This window comes from Panthera tigris, chromosome B1 (assembly GCF_018350195.1).
Source record: "Panthera tigris isolate Pti1 chromosome B1, P.tigris_Pti1_mat1.1, whole genome shotgun sequence".
NCBI classification, from domain to species: Eukaryota; Metazoa; Chordata; class Mammalia; order Carnivora; family Felidae; genus Panthera; species Panthera tigris.
In genome coordinates this window covers 59173900-59192420 of record NC_056663.1, presented here as the reverse complement: position 1 = coordinate 59192420, position 18521 = coordinate 59173900, and the positions used below count along the sequence as shown (strand labels likewise).

The following is an 18521-nucleotide window of genomic DNA, read 5'->3' as shown; positions in this document are numbered from 1 at the left end:
AACACAAAACATTGTGTGTGTGTGCACGTATACATACATACACATGAGCATCTCATAAGGATTGGGAAACACATCTGCCTGGAGACTAGCTACTCAAATAATGAAGCCTTTAAACTGAATATGAAGTTAGAAAAATGTTCAGATAAAGCTGTTAAACTGATAACTGTAGAAGACATAGGGGATCTCATAGAAAGAAGAATAACAATGACAGAAAGGCCCAGGATTTCAAACAAGAAGTAACTGAGATGATGTTTGGAAATATATTATAGAGTTTCAGATGCTTATTTATCAAACCACAGAATGCAGTTACCAGACAAAAATGAGCCAGAGGAGAAACCCCCCCCCCCTTTTTTTTTAAGTCAAGGACAAAATCACACTTCTGAGACTTTGTGAGATAAGACTTCCAAATAAAATACTGTTCAAAAGGAATAACTCAGTTAGGAGAGGGGCTGCAATAGTCCTGTGTGCACATCAAAAAGTTGTATGTCTCTGTGGAACATCAGTGGTAGGTAGCTCACTGCAGACGATTTACACATAGAGAAAAGGACAGGGAAATCGACAAGCTATCGTTTGGCAGATATACCACACACTATCTAAAGAGTTTAAGTAAATGGATGATGCTGATCACAAAATGATGAAAGAAGATGGAGATAACAAGGGAATTGTCAAATACCTAGATAGTTGTTGGAAGTCTCAACAAAAACTAGGATCTCTATAAACTTAGAATCTCTGATAGACATTTTTCTTGAATTGTTCATAATTTAATCTCACATTGGATCTAATTCTGATCAACTGGGGGAACAGTAGAGACCAGGTAGGGAGTGGAGTGGTTCGGATGGTGGACAGAAATATTGAAAACTTCGAAGTAAGCACCCAAAGAGAAGTTGGCTATAGTCAGATTTGAACTCTAAAGTTTAAAAGAACTGATTTTAAAAGTTCAGAGAAAATATATGCATGACCTGAAACTCAAAAGGAAAGATACTTCAAGAGCAATGGGCAGGCTCTCCAGAATGATATTCTAACCATACAACTGTAAATTATCTGAGCAGATGAAAATATGGAGACATCTAAAGGCACTAGTGTGATCTCCCAGAGAGCAGACTAATGGGCTCAAATTTTTAAAGGACTCAGTACAAAAAGATCAAGAGAAGCGACCATAAGAAAGAACATATCATGGCCCATAACAGCTTAAACTTGAAGAAAAAGGGGGGGGGGTGGATAACCTTAAAGTTATGTTTGAAACAAGAAGAGGAAAAATATAGACCTGCTGTTTGAGATGGATGGTGGTTCTCAGAAGGTATGAAGAAAGAGAAGGATAATCTTCAGACTAGAAAGAACAAATGCTGACAGGAGGGAAATGAGTGTAGATATTGGAGTTTAGAGATTTAATAATTATGTGCCAGGATGAATCACCCCAGCATACAGAGAAAATTCACAGCTGAAATGCAACTGTTCTTTTCAGAAAATGCAAATTATCTTTGACAGATCCTGATGAGCCTGAGATCAGGTCAACTCAAAAGGTCAAGAAGGGCATGTGTAATCCTAATTTTCAAAAAGAATACAACACTCTTCTTTGCCGACTGTCTGGAAAATTCTAGAACAGTGTATCAAATGAAAGGAACACTGAGGAAGAGACTCCTGAGGAAGTCTCTGACACTGAGGAAGAGACTCCTCTAGGAGACCCTTGCTAACATGAGTAACAGCTGAAATGATGGGGAGACTGGGGAATAGTTTGGATGGGAGAATGCAAAAGACCTCTGGATTTTGACAGGCATCTCATAAGTTCTCCCATGATATCCTTATAGACATGATGGAGGAGTATAGACTAAATGACACTTGAATCATGTTAATTATGGAATTATTGATTTTATACCAACCAGGAGAAGTCTCCCTGGTGGATCCGGAACACTAAATGAGGTAGTAGATTTAGGAAGGAAAATTTATAATCTGTGACATAAGTAACAGTGACAAAAACTTCAGGAATGTAGCCCTAAAAAAATAAGATAATTCTTAAATAAGTCAAGGCATCATATAGAAAGGAGATCAACACTTTCTATGTAGCTCCTCAAAATAAAGAGAATGGCATGGCACACTTTGGAGCTAGGATACTCAAGGTCAAATAAGGAGTCCAAACAGAGACCAGTGGCCATTTGTCAAGGATAGGAACTCAGCAGAATAGCCCATTAGGTCCTGTATTAGTTGCTGCTATAACGAATTACCATAAGCTTTGTGGTAAAAATCAAGTCTTAAAATTAAGGTGTCAGTAGGGCTGCATCCCTTACAGAAGCCCTAGTGAAGAATCTGTTTCCTTGCCTTTTCCAGATTCTAGAAGCTTCTTGCATTTTTTGGCTTGTGGCTCCCTCCCTGAATCACTGATCTCTGCTTCTGATGCCACATTTTTTCTGGACCTGATCCCCCTGCCTCCCTTTCAGTAAGATCCATGTGATTTTATGGGGCTCACCCAGATAATGTAGAATAATCCCCTCATCTCAATTAAACCTTTAATTTAATCATATGTATAAAATCCCATTTGCCACAGAAGAAAACACATTCTCAAAATTCAGGGATTAAGTTATGGATGTCTTTGGGGAGCCCTTATTCTCTCTGGCACAAGTCCCTTTCAAGGCTCAGATTTAATGAATTCTTTCCTGGGAGGGCAGAAGCTGAAGAGTCTGTTAGTGACAAGGGCCCTGAGACACACTGTCCTAAAACCTTAAATTCTAAAGTACAAAACAATTCTTTAAAGATCTTGACAAAGTTGAACATGTCAGCTTGAGTACAAGTTTAATGTAGTTAATTATAAACACTGAACAGATACCAATCTTTTTCAAAAACGTTCATGTTAACCTAACAATTAAATATTAACTTTTTAGTAGGCTGTAAAGTTTATTTCCTTATAAACTCCTATTTACAGGCTTACCTAACCATTTAAATAGAGCGACATACAATACCACTGAACCAGGTGGCTCAGAGTTTATGATTAGCCTAGAGTTTCCCAGAACCTGGCTAGAGCTTTAGGAGAACATGCATGAAATACTGAAGAAAATACAATATTTTCCTCAGGTTGTCACTTCATCTGATTATAATACAATTATCCAGACTTTGTTATCCCTCTTACATTTCTGTTCACATTCAATCACCATCAATTTCCTTTGCCTCCAACCACCTGTCTCCAAACCCAACCATAGGTTAGTCTTTCAAACACAGCTTTCCATTTATATTTTCTTTGAAATTCAGCCCCAAATGAGAGCTTTTTTAAACATCTATGGATTTAGAAAATAGCTTTTCACCCTTATTTCACGTCAAGAGAAAAACTATCCATGCTGATTATAATCTAATATGCTGTAGGAAAAATAAATCCACAAATAACATTTTTTGATCAATAATTTCAACTGCTTTGTATATTAAATATTTTTTTGCAGAACTGACTGAACAGGAAGAATTAAGGACAGCACAATGATGAAAGAATGAGTAACTAAAGGAGAAAGGAAACTCCTCCATAAGATGTAAGCTGCACAAAAGTGACTTAGTCTTATTCACTGTGGTCTCCCTAAACATCCAATATTAGGCTTGCAACTTAGTGGGTGTTTCAACGCAGAGAAACATGAATCTAGCAACGGGCGCAGTGTCTCACACATGGTGAGCACTTGAAGGACTCATTGTTCAACAACGAGTCCTTTCATTAGTTAGGATGGGACACAACATAAAGCAGGGGAACAGGACGTTGGTCTTACTTTACTATCTTTATCTGGCTTGGTTGCTGAACTGTTCCCACAAGTCAATGATGCGCTGTCAGGAGAGGTGGGAAGTCCAGGAAGAATGGTCACTGTCCGACCACTGGGCTCAGTCTCCAGAGAGGCGGTGGTGATGCTCGGAGAGGTCAGTGAAGCAGTCGCAGCACAAGCCAGGGGGGCATTGACTCGACCCATATTGATGGCAGCTACGTGGGTGGCAGGGCCTGCCATTGGAGGTGGAAGTTGTGGGGAGGCCAAGGGATGATGAGGCAGGCCCACAGATGCAGGGCCCAGGCAGGCAGTGTTCTGTACCTGGATGGGCGTCACCGCTGCTGTAGGGCGTTCTTGGTTATGTGCTGCAACTAGTAGTGATGGGAGAGAAAACAGCAAAATTTGACCTTCTAATAAATGCTACTCACCAAACCATGAGTCATTTCACTGCATCAGACCATAATGAAAGGTTGCTATTGCACTTTTATAAGAAATAATGGATGCACAGTGGTTTAAAAGCACTTAATCTTAGCTGGGTCCTTAGACACTGTTTTCCTTCCAGATCAGCCCTTGAGTCCACTGAGAGCCTGGAAGCTTAGCGATAACCCCAGGCTGTTCAGTTAAAAAGTCTTTCCACAGATTTATGGACACAGCCGGTCTTTGATGGTACTCTACAGTGTCAGATTAGGTTGGCCTCCAGGCCTTTTGAAAATTATTCTCCATTTTCTTAAAACAAACAAACAAACAAACAAGTAAATAAAATTATTCTTCCTTTTCTTATTAATCATCTTCCATCTTTTGGTTTTTCTGACAGAATTTACAAGTTTACCCTATCACTGTTACCCAAGACTCTTGGTAGGTTTTCAGTGCTATAAGAAGAAGAAAAGTATTTAAGATCCCATTGGGTTTAAAACAAACTTGGAATTAGGTTCATCAGAAATCATCAGCACACTAGTTCATGGAGTATGATGCAGTGGTCACGCGGCTGGCATCAGGGAGATTTGAGTTCATATGGTCTTGAATGCAGAAGCCATATTTCCAAGTCTTATTGACATTCTCAGGATCAGCCTAATTTCTTTCAGATTTTCAATCTGTAGATCAGGCTTGAATTCATGTGGGGGACAGGCTTAGCCAAAATAAGCAGATGTGAAGTGTGCCACTGACTAGACTGTGCCTGCTTCTAATTCCTAATGTTATTCATGACTTTAATATTACATCTGCTCTTCTCAACATCTGTTATAAGGGATCTGGTACTAGGCAAGCAACCCTCTTCCTGATACTTTTCAGTCTGGTCTCCTCCTTACCTGTCCTCACAGCATTACGGGCCTGGTTAACTGTCATCTGCCCAGTCATGTGCAACAAGACCTTGGCCTGAGGACTTGTCTGGATATGAGCGGCTGACACAACGGCTGTGGGGACAACACTGGGACTCCCAGCCATACCATTTCCCTGGAGCTTCTGGGCAGGCCCTCCTGCAGTGGAAGGACTGACCATAGTCACCCCTCGACTGGTCTGACCAGCAGTAGACATAGGGACTTTAGCTTGGGAAGCATTTGTCACGGCCCTGCCAAGACAGAAACACAGACAAAAAGCCCAATCCATCAGCAAAATGGGAGAGAGAACAATTAAATGCAAGAAAAATGACTCAGGGCGTTAAAACAGAACATTTTAAAGAATGAATGGAATAATTTTTAGAAAATGTAAGAATCACAAATTCAAAGTAAAGATGGCCCTGAGGGAGAGAAAGGTCTTGAAATACATTCTTAGTCATAGAAAATTATACATTGCACGCTGCTCAAGAATATTCAGTTACTGGGTTCGGCTTTCCAGATCAAGGCCCAACACCTCTTGCCTGTAAGGTCCTGGATTCTTCTGCTTTAGCTCTCAAAGAAGCTGATTTGTTTGTTATTGCTGCTAGTAACATTAGCAGTTTTGTTACATTTGCATAGCTTTGCTCATGGTTTTTGCCCTTCTCCCTGCTTGTTCCTAGTTCTACATCACAGAAGTGCCTGTGTACGTGCATGTGTGTGCACATACACACATGCACACACTCTTAGAATGTTCTCTCTGGCTACTCTTGACCTGTCTTAATCTCATGTATGTTTCAAGGTCCACAAATCCTGTCCTTTTAAGAAGCCTTGCCTAAGGCTTAGGCTTAAGACCTTATGTATGATTCTATTGTTTCATGTGAATTTCTTCCTTCTACAGCCCTTGATTACAAAATATGTCATTTTTAATATGTAAATTCTGTATTAAATACTCCTGATTCAATAAAAGTTCCTTGAAAGTAGGCCCAGTGTGAAATGGTTCTTCCACATTCCTCCAGTTATCAGGATACAGCCAGCTCTAAACAAACATTTACAGGTTGAGTTAAATTAAATTAGTTCAATGTAGTTTTGTATAATGTATTTTTTTAATATTCTAAATTCGTTTAAATAACAATTCTACACATAGTAACTTTGTACTAAGTAGAAAACTTCATTAACTCAAACATCCTTATTTACTACGATAAATAACAGAGAATTTATTGCATCTCTTCAGAGACTGTTAATAATTTGTTTTTGAATGTTATGAAACTGCTTTCCTTCATTAATTTAGTCTTTTTTTGTGGTTTGGTTTGTTTTATTTCCTTTAGTTGTTGTGGTGGTGGTGGTTTATTGTTTGTTTTTTTCCTCGCCAGGGAAGGTCTATCTGCCATTTTCTGGATCCTGAATGTAGATTTTAACATATACAGAAAAGAAGGTTTATATTGATTAAAAATCTGCAAGTCAAATTAAAGCTAACATTCTGTCACCATCTGCAACAATAGTGATTTTCATTTGATTAGGCTGCTGGCCAACCTATAAATCAAGGCCAACAGCTGACAAACATGTCAGTTCATTAAGCCATTTATTTAAAATCAGGGTGTTTGAGGAATGATTTAACACAGTTAAACCTAGAGCATTTATTAAAAGCCCAGTGGCTAAAACTGGGGCTCCCTCAATGCCATTATAGGTCCTTCCATTCAGTTTCTAAGGCTACTTTCCTTAGTGACCAGAAGGTAGACTACCTTTAAATAAAGAAAATTTTGAAAAAAGAAAGAAAATTTTGTATAATTAAAGCTCTTACTTCCTAGTATCCTATAACAGGGCTTTTCAACCTCAGGGACATTCTGGGTCAGATAATTCCTTTCAGCAGGAGGCTGTGCTGTGTAATACAGGACAGTTAGCAGCATCCTTGGCTTCTATGCACTACATGCCAGTAGCAACCTCCTCCCACGTCCTCCACAGCAACAATCAGAACTGTGTTCAGACATTGCCAAATTCTCTTCAGGAGCAAAATCACCCTTAATTGAGAAGGATGAAGGATCAATGTTGTATTTCAGGAATTTTATTTCTGACTATATTATAGAAATTATTGTTGGACTTCCGAGGTAAACCCCACGCTATTGGAATAAATACAGAGCCAGACGCATAGGCTTAAGCACTTCTTCACTGTGTGATCATAGACAAGTTATTTAACCTCTCCAAGCCTCCATTTTCTCATCTATTAAGTGGGGATAATAATAGTGACTATATCGATGAGTTATTTAAGGACTCAGAATTAATATGAGTCATCCATTTAGAAATCTGCCTGCCTGGCATATAGTAAGCCTTATGTAAACATGTAAGTGTTAATAATATAGCTTTTGTTTATACTAAACATGATATTTTTTACTTTTGAACAGAAAAATACCGAAAATGGTTGGATCTTCTCACATACAACTTAAAACAAATAACTTAAACCCCAGTACATTTATTGGTAGAAACCTACAATTTCACATATACCCATGTGAAAAGTAAGCTAAGAATTTGAGTAGAAGAGACTTCAGCAAATATGGATAGGAGTTTTTAAAATGTTGGCTAGGTAACAGGCAATAATTATAGTGTGAGAAGGAAACCTGGATAGGCTGAAAACCATGGAAAAAAACAAAGCTTCTCTGTCTAGAACTTAGTAAGCCATTTACTCAGAACCATACCTTGTGACTGGTGCCACATAATTGCCAGGGAAAACCCCTATCTTGCTGGTATGCATCGATGTCCCTTTGAACCAGCCATCTTGGCAACGTTCAAATACTAAAAACATCTCCCCTTTTCTCAGCTCCAGCTCATCCTCTTTCCGGGGAGTGTATGGATATATAGCAACATACCTAGAATAGAAAAGAATATTTGATTTCAGGCTGAGTAACAGACAAACCCTGGCATGCTCAAAAACTCTTCCTTGGTACAAAGTCTTGAATATTTTGTACAGATATAAACAGAAAATATAATACTTAGCCTGTAAGTAGCATTGGTAACTGTCCATTGAAAGAGGTTTTGCTGCCTACATTTGAAAGATAGAGGCCTTCCTGATTAAGAACTGCCCACCTGGTCCCCCCAGTGTGAAGGTGACTATCCCACCAAATGGTATTCTCAGGGTGTGAAAGAATTAATGCCACTTCCCAAAGTGCCTAACCTGCTGCTGGGGTTTAGGGACCCACTGGGAAACTTGAGCTCTTCAAACAGCACTGGTAAGACGTGGGAAGTAGCCCCACATGAGGACATATGGCACGAAATCCTGCTGGGAGGCACGACATGCTGCTTTCCACACACAAGCTGAACCTAGAGGCTTGGGTTGCACCTGCTTTTGTATGCTCAGCCAGGAAAAATACTGAATTTGAAAAAGTCAAAAGGGAAAAAAAAGTCCAGGTCATAGAGAGTGCAAAACCACCCCACAGTGCAAGGTGACTGTGCCACCAACATATGGAAACCAGGCAGGTAACGCTAACCAATAGTTTTTGCCAGGGTTCTAAACTGTTCCATGTATAAAATCACGCAATGTAAGAGCCAAAAAAGCTAGCTGTATTCTGCCATTGGTAAATGTTAACAAGACAATTAGATTTTTCTGGATACTTATGGTTGGGCCTTATAGCTTTTCCAATGCATATTTGCACTAGATCTGATTTGTGTGGAAAATGCCTTCCTGTTCCTTAGTATCCTAATGTAAGGAATGAAAATGGAGACCAAAAGCTCAAACAGGAATTGTACAAAAAGACGGCACTATGTGCATATAATATTATGAAGAAGCAAACACTATGTTTCCCTAGACTGCAAAAGGCCTCCACTCAGCAGGATGGGTGCCTACTGAGCTCATGTATTGGGCCCATTTGGTTTCAGCAGTTTCCTAATTATATGCATGACTGGGTGTAAGTTTGCAGAACACAAACCACTTTGGTGAGCCATAAGCCTGTCACCAGCTCATATCAGAAAGGTGTTTCTCTACCTCTGCTGTTTGGATTTAGTTTGAAATAAACTTTAAAGCAGTAATAAATGACACCCTCACTTACACACTGGGGCGAGTCTGAGGCCGTAAATGTGCAATCTGGTCAGTGGGTCCCACTGTGGGTCTCGGTCCCATTGCAGCAGCAGCAGCAGCAGCAGCAGCAGCAGCAGCAGCAGCAGCAGCGCCTGGAGGTGTGGAGGCCAGTAGAGGGGGTGGGGGAAGAGGAGGATTCATAGTCTGGTATGAGAAGACAGAGAGAGAGAAGAAAGAGAAGAGAGGGAGAAAAAGAGAATAATAATGAATTATTTATTTACATCTTTCATGGAAGGTGGGAGGGAAAAGGAATCAGGAATCCATAGGAAAAGACTTTAATGGAATCCACAGGGAGCAGAACCAGCAGGCTACTTTGTATGAAAGCCTCCTTTAAGAAAAAAAACAACAAAAAAACTCATCTCTTGTTCTGCTTTAAGATCTTAGAGCCACAGCAACTTTTTCAGCAAACAGGTACGTAATGACACTTGGAAAGAGGGAAAGAAAAAAAAAAAAGGAACAACTGCATGTAATTTTAAGATTAATGGCATTTTTAAGTATAGACTTGGATAAGAATCCAAACACCTTTGAAGAGGGCAGCTATAATGTCACACTGCTTGCTAAAACGTAATCTGTGATTGTTTCTGTAACTTGAAACTTAAACACAACACAAAACAATTGAGCTGCACTATATCTCAAACCATTCCCTCAGAAGAAAATTTCCTTTGATGCCTGGTTTCCAAACAGCCCAAACAATAGCAAGCCACAATCACTGGGAAATTGTTGCTACTTTCGCTTATTCTTTTCTTAACTTTGCCAGCTTTTGAAATTTAGTACTATCAAGCCTGGTAATCTTTAACAAGTAAACCAGTGAAAAGCTGCTGGTTCCTTTATGGGCACAGACTAATGGGGTTCTGCCTACAGGATTCCATGCCTTTTGAAAATCAATGGAGCAATTGTTACTTTCTGATCTATAAACCCCAGATGATTCTTTAGGGTCTGTATACTGAAACTCCTGGGAAAACAGGCACACAAAGACTTGCCTGAACCCCCACCTCGCCCTCCCCAAATCTTTGAACCACTAGATGTAAAAACTGAATTAAAAGAGAAATAAGGAGACTAAAGAATGCACCTAGGAAAGCATAAATGGCTTCTACATATCAGTGTATAAACACAAAAAATCCAATGATTTCTAAACATCGTTCACAACGGTCACTTTGTTTCTATTTTTTTAAATAAAAATTCACATCTCATCAACATTTGCTTCCTTCACCTGCGGATTAGCTGATTAATGTACACAGTTCTGGAAACACAATAAACTACGCAGAAAAAATTTCAGAATTCCTGACATATGTTGCAACTGTTTCACACATTGTAATTTAATTTTTTGCTGAAGTGACTTTCAGGAAGGATTTTTCCCGTATGGAAGCTGAAGGTGTTGTAGAACATTCAGTGCAGAAATAAATGAGGCGCAGCGCTGCTTACAGAGTGCTAACCTGGACAAGGCAGAGGGCAGTTCAAAAAGTTAGAACTGCATGAAATGTTGCTCACATCATCCATGCAAAACATGGCAGGCAGCCTTAAGATTTGTTACAACTCTGGAATTGCCTGTACTGGGGCTTAGATTCTTCAAAACCTTTAACCAGTAGAAGGTCAAGCATTCATTCCACTAGGTCTCCTCCCAGTGACAAAGTAGAGAGAAACAAAGATAATCCTGGTAAAACACTCAGTACATGTGACCTGGGCAGTTCACTGGTAATCACAACACATCAGTGGCTTGTCGGGCAGGATAACAAGTCTAGACTGTACTCAGGATAATATATGCAGACTGTAAAATTACCACTCAACCGATTTCCACTTAAATCTTCCTAAACCCGATTTCCAAACAGTGTGGCTATGGAAATGGGGAGACCAGTGCATGTGCTCAACACGGGGCCCAACACAAACTGCTCCTAGAAATTACTTAAAATACTACCCAAGGCATAGAACCAAAAAGCTCCATTTCACACTCTAAGTAGAATTCTATTTGCAAGAGGAAAGGAAATTAAAATTGTCTGTTATGGCTTAACATTATTAAAACAGAGGCTGTACTGGGGCGCCTGGGTGGCTCAGTCAGTTGGGCGTCCGACTTCGGCTCAGGTCATGATCTCGCGGTCCGTGAGTTCGAGCCCCACGTCGGGCTCTGTGCTGACAGCTCAGAGCCTGGAGCCTGTTTCAGATTCTGTGTCTCCCTCTCTCTCTGACCTTCCCCCATTCATGCTCTGTCTCTCTCTCTGTCTCAGAAATGAATAAATGTTTATAAACAAACAAACAAACAAACAAACAAACAGAGGCTGAACTAAATTAACCCTAAGAAGAAAAAGGCAAAACAACATCTACGGACCTGACAAAAACACGTCACATTTTGTTAACAAAATGTAAAATAAGGTCACCTCTTGTAGTTAAAAAAATACAGTAAACTACTGTTTCATGTACATTCCTTTCACGGAGAGTAAGTCAGAAGTCATTTGAGGTACAGCTTACAAGAGCATATTCTGAAAGACCCCAAAGGCTGTGCTCGAGAGAAAGTGTAGTTCTCTCTCTTTTTCTGTTGTTGGAACACAGACTGTCTTAATAAAATTGGGCAGATTTTCCCCCAGTGTTGGGCTACATATCTTTGGGGAAATAGGCATTTGTGTGTGCATGTGTACTTGGGATATATGCACACAAAGACCAAAGAGAGAAAGTCTGATTAAAATCAGACTCTTAGATGTTGTTCCACCCTATGGGGTTGGTAAAATGATAGGGCTCTGGTGAGTCCAAGGCTGTGACAGACTAGGAAGTTCTGTGGGTTGCTTTATAAACAACTTAAACTGAAATAATCTGGTGATGTGGAAGTTCAAAAGGTAATCCACTGTGTGTTGTGCTTCAGGCAGTTTGCTATCCTGCAAGACCTGAAATTTCTACAGAGCAAACCACAGCCTTCCATTCACCCAGAGCTGACCTGGAGACCTGCTTATTATTTCACAGTCCGGGCCAGCCCAGGCCCCAGAGGCCAAGGCGCACTCTCCACCAGCAGCAAAAAACATCTATGGACCTGCAAGAAGGATAGGTCACATTTTTCTAATAATATTTTGTTAACTTAATACTGTTCAGAACCAAATACCACACTTAAATGTCATTTTCACTAGACACTGCGTGCTAAATTAATAGGAGCTTTGAAAAGTACTCATCACTTGTAGTTTTATTTTATGGAAATGCAGCAGGTCTATGTTATCAAAGTAAAGCTGTCTATAGCTATAGGCTGAACTGCAGAAATACTGGTGTAGAAAACTAGATGTTATTCTGATATCCATTAAAAATAAGCATCCTCCTTATGTTTCTTTAGATTCAGATCTTCTGTTTGTAGTATGTGGTAACAGTCTGAGGCAAGAATTACTATTTCTGAATAACAGTAAAAACAGGACAACAGTTCTGCTGATGTGAAATGATCATACTTTGCCATGTCCAGGTTCTCTGTTTCCCTGACCCACTGACCTTGAAAGCAGTAGAAGAAGCATGGGCTTTGGGGGCAGATAAACATAGATTCCAATCCCGGCCCAGTGTCTTAGGGCAGTCCTCAATTTCCCTCCTACGTTAGAGTGAGCACCAGAAAAGAAGTGTCCTCTCCAAGTGGACTGGATTCTAGGCCAGATGAGCCCAATTCTAGTGAGCATTGTGAGTGAAAAGTTCAAGTACATGGGTGTGATACCCTTCCTCTCTGGTGCTCTTTCCTCTTTGTGTCCTTTCATACAACCAAAGAGTGGTTAGGTCTGGGTCTGGCTAAAGACAGGTGACAAGATCCATTAGGTCTTAAGCTTGGGCCAAGGGCTGCAGGCCACCTTACCAGTAAAGTGCTTTGCATTGGAGTTTGGGCAACAAGTACAACTGACAATAAAGGATTCATTTTCTTTCCAACTGTTCTTTAAGTGTGCATTTCCCTCATATACATTTCTACCTCCCAGAGTAGAAAAGTGATGGGCAGGATAGACTCTGGGCATCTCTGGGTCCCCTGGGAAAATCCCACTGTAATACCCCCCCAATCCCAGCATCCTTTTTTTCCTCACACCTGATTTCCAAACAACCCACCTTCAACCCTACACATCAACATCTCTAAACAGCCTGAGTACTGAACTCAGACGCATGTAGACAGGCTGGTGGAGGAACAGTTCAAGCTGCTGCATGATCATGCTTCCTCAAGTCGGGAGTGTTAGCAATTTCAACAGCATTACCACCTGCATACAGCAGTGTTTGTGCAATTATGTGATTAGCTGGTTTTATTTTATGACAATAAGCAGGAAGTAGAAAAGTGGAAATACTGACACCAGCGATCAAAAAACAAAAACAAAACAAAACAAAAAAACTTAGTGGTATCAGAATTCAATAAAATTAAGATAAAGATGGAAGGTCCCTAAGTCTTAAGTCTCAACTGGATGCTCATTGGAATTAAGCCAGTCAGTTGTGGGTACAGCTATGAAGAAAAAGGAATAAAATTTAAAAATATATTTAAAAAATACTAGAAATCGATGCTTAGATGATTACGTCTAAAGGGAAAGATGTAATTAAGAATTTGGTAATTTTTAAAAATCTCTCCAGGAATGGAATTTCCCTCATAAATTATAGATTTATTGTTCTACATTTGATTTGTAAGAAGAGATACTTATGTTAGTTAACTGACTTTGTATCAATTACATAAGCTCTCTATGCCTCAATATACCAATCTGTGAGATGGAGTTGTAATTAGAAATAGTTTAGGTAAAGCTGCCTTTCCCAGTGCCCTGGAGCACAGCAGAAGCTCAATAAATAGAAGCTGTTGTTATGATTCATGAGACCATGAAGTCAGAAACTGTCTTACTCATCTTTGTATTACTGTCACCCAGCTCTGCAGACAGAAGTTAACAGACCCTCAATGAGTATTTCACAAATAAGAAAACATTCTATGCTTCAACTTCCCTTAGGACAATATGATATGAATCAAGAGGTCTTGGTTCCTGAGATGCTAGAGTCCTTTTCTGTTGTTGCTATGAACATTCTGACCATATTCTATCCCTAATCCTGATTTTCAGAACTCATACCAATTCCAAAGCCTCAACTTGTCCCTCTCAAACTATTGACATGGTAGTTTCATTCCCCTCTTTGCAGAGCCTGTCCCTGATCCCATGGATCAGTAAGTCCTGCTGAGCCTTCCATCATGGGCTCCAATGGACTAATTACATATTGGCTATCCTGAGAACCAGACATCATTTACTTTGCTTCTTTAAATATACACACAGACACATACTATGTGTGTTATGTGTACAATTTTTTTAGTCAGGGTTACATATTTTTGGAATGCAATCTGTTTATAAGTTGGCCACAGGCTGTATTGGCCTTTATTGACCTGCCTAATTCATGACATCTTGCAGCTAAACACCTCTCAGCTGGTACAGAGGATCAGGGATTATTAATCACTTATTTGAAAGTTTTTCTGCCCTTGTGCAGAAAATACAAGACTAACATAGATCCTCACCCTCCTCCCTTCCCAAAATTAGTTGTGGAAAAAGCCCTCACTACTATTAACATCCTGATGTCTGAATTAGATAGATGTAATGCCAGTTTTGCTCCTAATATTAGATATCTAACATTTTAACTGTTACATGTGAAATGTATAGGACAGTATGATCCTAAGTTCATTCTGCATGAAAGATTAGAAAGTCTCAATTCATAATAAAAATACTAGAGATAATTTTCATTTCCTATTCTAGTGTTGGCATTTATTACCTAATAAATCCACACCATGAAAAGCATAGTTTTCTCTCTACCAAGCTGCATACAATATTGCTGTGATGGTGCTCTATGTCTTAGAAAATATTTCAAATTTTAAATAAGATACTTGCCATGATTAATGTAAGATACAGAGGGTACACGCTACTGAGATTTTTTTTCTCATTTAAACCTAACATATTAAATCCAAAACATTTCTGCCAACCTACCAGGGACTTTGAGATCTAGACATCTCCTGGGATGACAGACAGATCTGTTTATAATTAGTTTTTCATTAAATGGAATTGGCACAGTAGACATACTATTTAATAAACCTTTCGCTTGCTTAACATGCAGGCTTTCTTATATAATCCTAGGATGAAATGGTTGAATGTAAATTAATTTTTGTATATTCATGCTCTCCTGTGACCCGTCCCATTGATTTGCCCTAGAGTTGCCTCCAGCTTAGAGCAACTGGCCATTTACTTACTACACTGTAAAATTTTGAGCCCATAAGGGATGAAATTCAGCCAGCTCTATGTCTTTTCCACTAATTAATTTTTCTAAGATCAGAAAAGGCAGTCTTTTTCCCTTAAGAAATTACGTTAGAATTTTTCCATGTGAAGTAGTCATCTGGGAAGGGAAATACCAAGTGGTTGTGTATGTATTGGGGTGAGAAGAGAAGGAGGGAAAGGAGAGAGTCTTCTCTGGAGATGAGAGGGCAGGATGATTATGGAACTTGGCTCTGGTCAAAACACCCAGGGCTAACAGAATCTCATGGAAACCACATATCAATAAAAGTTAAATGAATTTCATCTTCTCCCCAGAAGAATCAGCACAACCTTTGCTGCACCAAGCAGTGGTGCTATCAAAGAAGCTGTAATCGTTCTGGGAACATTTAAAAAAAAAAATACAACTTTAACCTATAACCAGAACATTATTAACTTCCATTTAAATACAAGAACATGGTTAACTCTATAAAAAGTTTTCTAATGTCTAAGTCAAGCTAGGTAATAACTCCACATTTATTTATATCCACCTTGTTTCAAAGCAAAATGAGGCAAAAGGAAAATGAGGACAATAAAACTAGATGGAGCAAACATCTTGACTAATGTACTAATATGTTGTGAGGTCTTTGTTGGAGGGGGGTACAGATTTGGCTCCAAGCATTCTAGCAGAAGGAAACATAATCTTTACAGCATATATAAAATCCACAACCTAAAAACAAACCAGCTGCCTAGAAGTCTCACTATTCCTGGTACAGAGAGCAGAGAAACCATAACCCAACAAACCAGGCCCTCCAAGGCATTCTGAGAACAAACCAGTGGCACATGCCACAGGCCTGCCTTGCAAGGGTCCTCAATAGAGACCAATAATGAGATCAATAACAGTCATCCCCTACTATAGGCTTGGCATGGTGCTAACTCTCCAAAGCAGAAAATAGTTGTTTCATTTTACAGCTAGGGACACTGAAGCTTAAAGACGCTGAGTAACTTTTCATGGTCATGTAAACAAAGAAGTGACTGAGCTGGGCTTCCAACCTAGGTCTGTGTCCCCACCATCGGGCCACACTGTTTCTCCAAGAGCATCACAACCAGTGAGACTCTGTAAAGCAATTTACGGGAGTGGGGCCCACTGGGGAGATCTGATTTAGTGATCTTTTCTATTCTCATTCAACTCAGCACTGGAAGAAAGAGTGTGAAAGCATAAGCCAAGGCACAGGACTGGATGAGAGATGACTCACAATTGCTGGTTCCTTGTAGTTCAATTGCCTGCAAGTTCAGGAAACAGGGATTTATACTATTGTGTTTCTGCTTTCTAAGGCTGAATTTGCTTGTTTCTTCCCTTTTAACTTTCTCTCCATAGTGTTCTTCTTTGTGTCTATCTCCCTTGGCTGCCTTCATTTCTCCTATTAATTTCTCTTGTGAGGATGTTTTAAAGCAATTAGTGTTTGGACTCTGTAGGATGCTAGGTGTTCAGAAGGAAAATCAACACAATCTGAGCGAGCCTTCCAAGACAGCAGTTACCTTTAGGCAGCCAGGGCGGCAGCTACTGCAGTGGAAGACAACCTACTAAAAGGTGAATCATAAATGGAGAGATTTGGAATTGACACACCATGTGACTCAAGGTAAACCATTTAGCCTTCGGGATCCTGGTTTCCTCAGTATTTCTATAAACCTGTCTTTGTAGGAAATAAGTGAAGTCTTGTAGAAACTCAAAAGAAATGAAAAAGAAATTTTAGGTTAAGCCTTCAGGAAATCAGGCTGGACTTTAATGAAAATGGAAAGCATTTTATAGATCTCTTCTAATGCCTTCAGGCCACTGATCACTGTTAAACATTTTGAAGGCTGTAGGCAAGAGGCTTTCTAATTTTTTCTGTAAGATCAGCAGAGATAATAGATGAAAGAGATCCACCTCCACCTAGCAAGTGTCAATGTAAACTGCAGGTGTTAGGAGGTGGGATGTGCCAGATTAACGTCACTAAATACCTGAGAGAGAGACAGAGATGGATAAACTGTACTCACTCCAAGGGCAGCTGGGTAGGGAACATCTGATGGGAAAGTGAACGAGGGGCCAGTTGTCACTGGGCTGCTGGGGGGTGGGGTCACAATTAACCCGGTGGTACTTATATGAACCTGCCAAGAAAAAGAAAAGTTAATTAAAAGACAACTACATTTAATACAACAGATTACTGGCTGAACCTTGGGGAGGCAAATCATAATTTTAAAAAAATCTGTAGTTTCTAGTATTTGGGGGAAGGCAGAATCTCTTGCAGCTTATTCAATCCACATTTACTGATTACCTAATTTGTATTCGGAACTGGGAGGTAATGTGATAATATTGGCCACTGCTGATTTACATACAGAATTCAACTGCTGCTGGCTTTCATAACTTGGGAGGCTACTGTGAACCAAACTGACCTTTTAGATGGTTAGTCGGCTGCTTGCTTAGCCCACTAGCAATTTCCCTGAAGATCCTATTAAGGTAGGTCATGGCTGAACACTCACCTGTCTATCAATATGTAAATCTATGTGAAGTGCTTAAGGTATTTTGTTATTCTCAGGATCATTTTTCATGACTTCTACTTTTCAGTGGGGATGCATAATTAAAATGCAGCTGCTTAGACATGCCTAGAGCAGGTAATTATTTATAAAACCTTTAAAGGAACAATGTCAAGCCAAATTAGCTGTTTTCAAAGGTGTCTTATCCATGATACTATCCAAGATTAATTTACTAGAAAGAAATTGAGTTATTCAGGTCATTTCATTGCCTGTGTTCAGTTACTCGATCAATTTCACTCAAGCTGCGTATCAGGTCCAGCTGCAGAATGCAGGCAGGAGTAGGCGTGTGGGCCTGAACAAATGGGATGGTTTTCCTCCACTGTTAAAGGAAGTGGTTGGCTGGTACCTTGTTTCCCCCAAGGAAACGATACACCCAAAACGCTAGGACTTTTGTAATAAAAACTTAATCCCAAACATACTTCCCTCAATTCCCATATGTTGAGAAAAAGATTATCAGGACAAAGAAAAGCTCAGAGATTAGTTCCCAGAGGGCCTGAAGGAAATTTTGAGTTTCCTGCTTAGGTTAGGCCCTGCCAAGGCCAGGGATAAACAGCATCACAGCATACAATTTATTTTCACCAATAAATCTGTGTTATATATGGAATCCACATCCTTTTAAAATCACATCTGTGCCTGTTAGCTCACACATTGATTGAACTGGAGG

General features: G+C 39.7%; 1 protein-coding gene across 3 annotated transcripts in view; it reads right to left on the bottom strand.

Moving 5' to 3' along the window:
- SH3RF1 (SH3 domain containing ring finger 1) overlaps positions 1–18521 on the bottom strand; it is a 179498-nt gene that overhangs the window by 16485 nt on the left and 144492 nt on the right. For all 3 annotated transcript variants that reach the window (XM_042983652.1, XM_042983651.1, XM_042983653.1), the window contains exons 6-10: positions 17321–17431; positions 9070–9242; positions 7723–7893; positions 5030–5289; positions 3735–4096 (exon numbers count right to left, since the gene is read on the bottom strand). In XM_042983652.1, the coding sequence (XP_042839586.1) occupies positions 3735–4096; positions 5030–5289; positions 7723–7893; positions 9070–9242; positions 17321–17431 (1077 nt within the window). The remainder of the gene's footprint in view (positions 1–3734; positions 4097–5029; positions 5290–7722; positions 7894–9069; positions 9243–17320; positions 17432–18521) is intronic.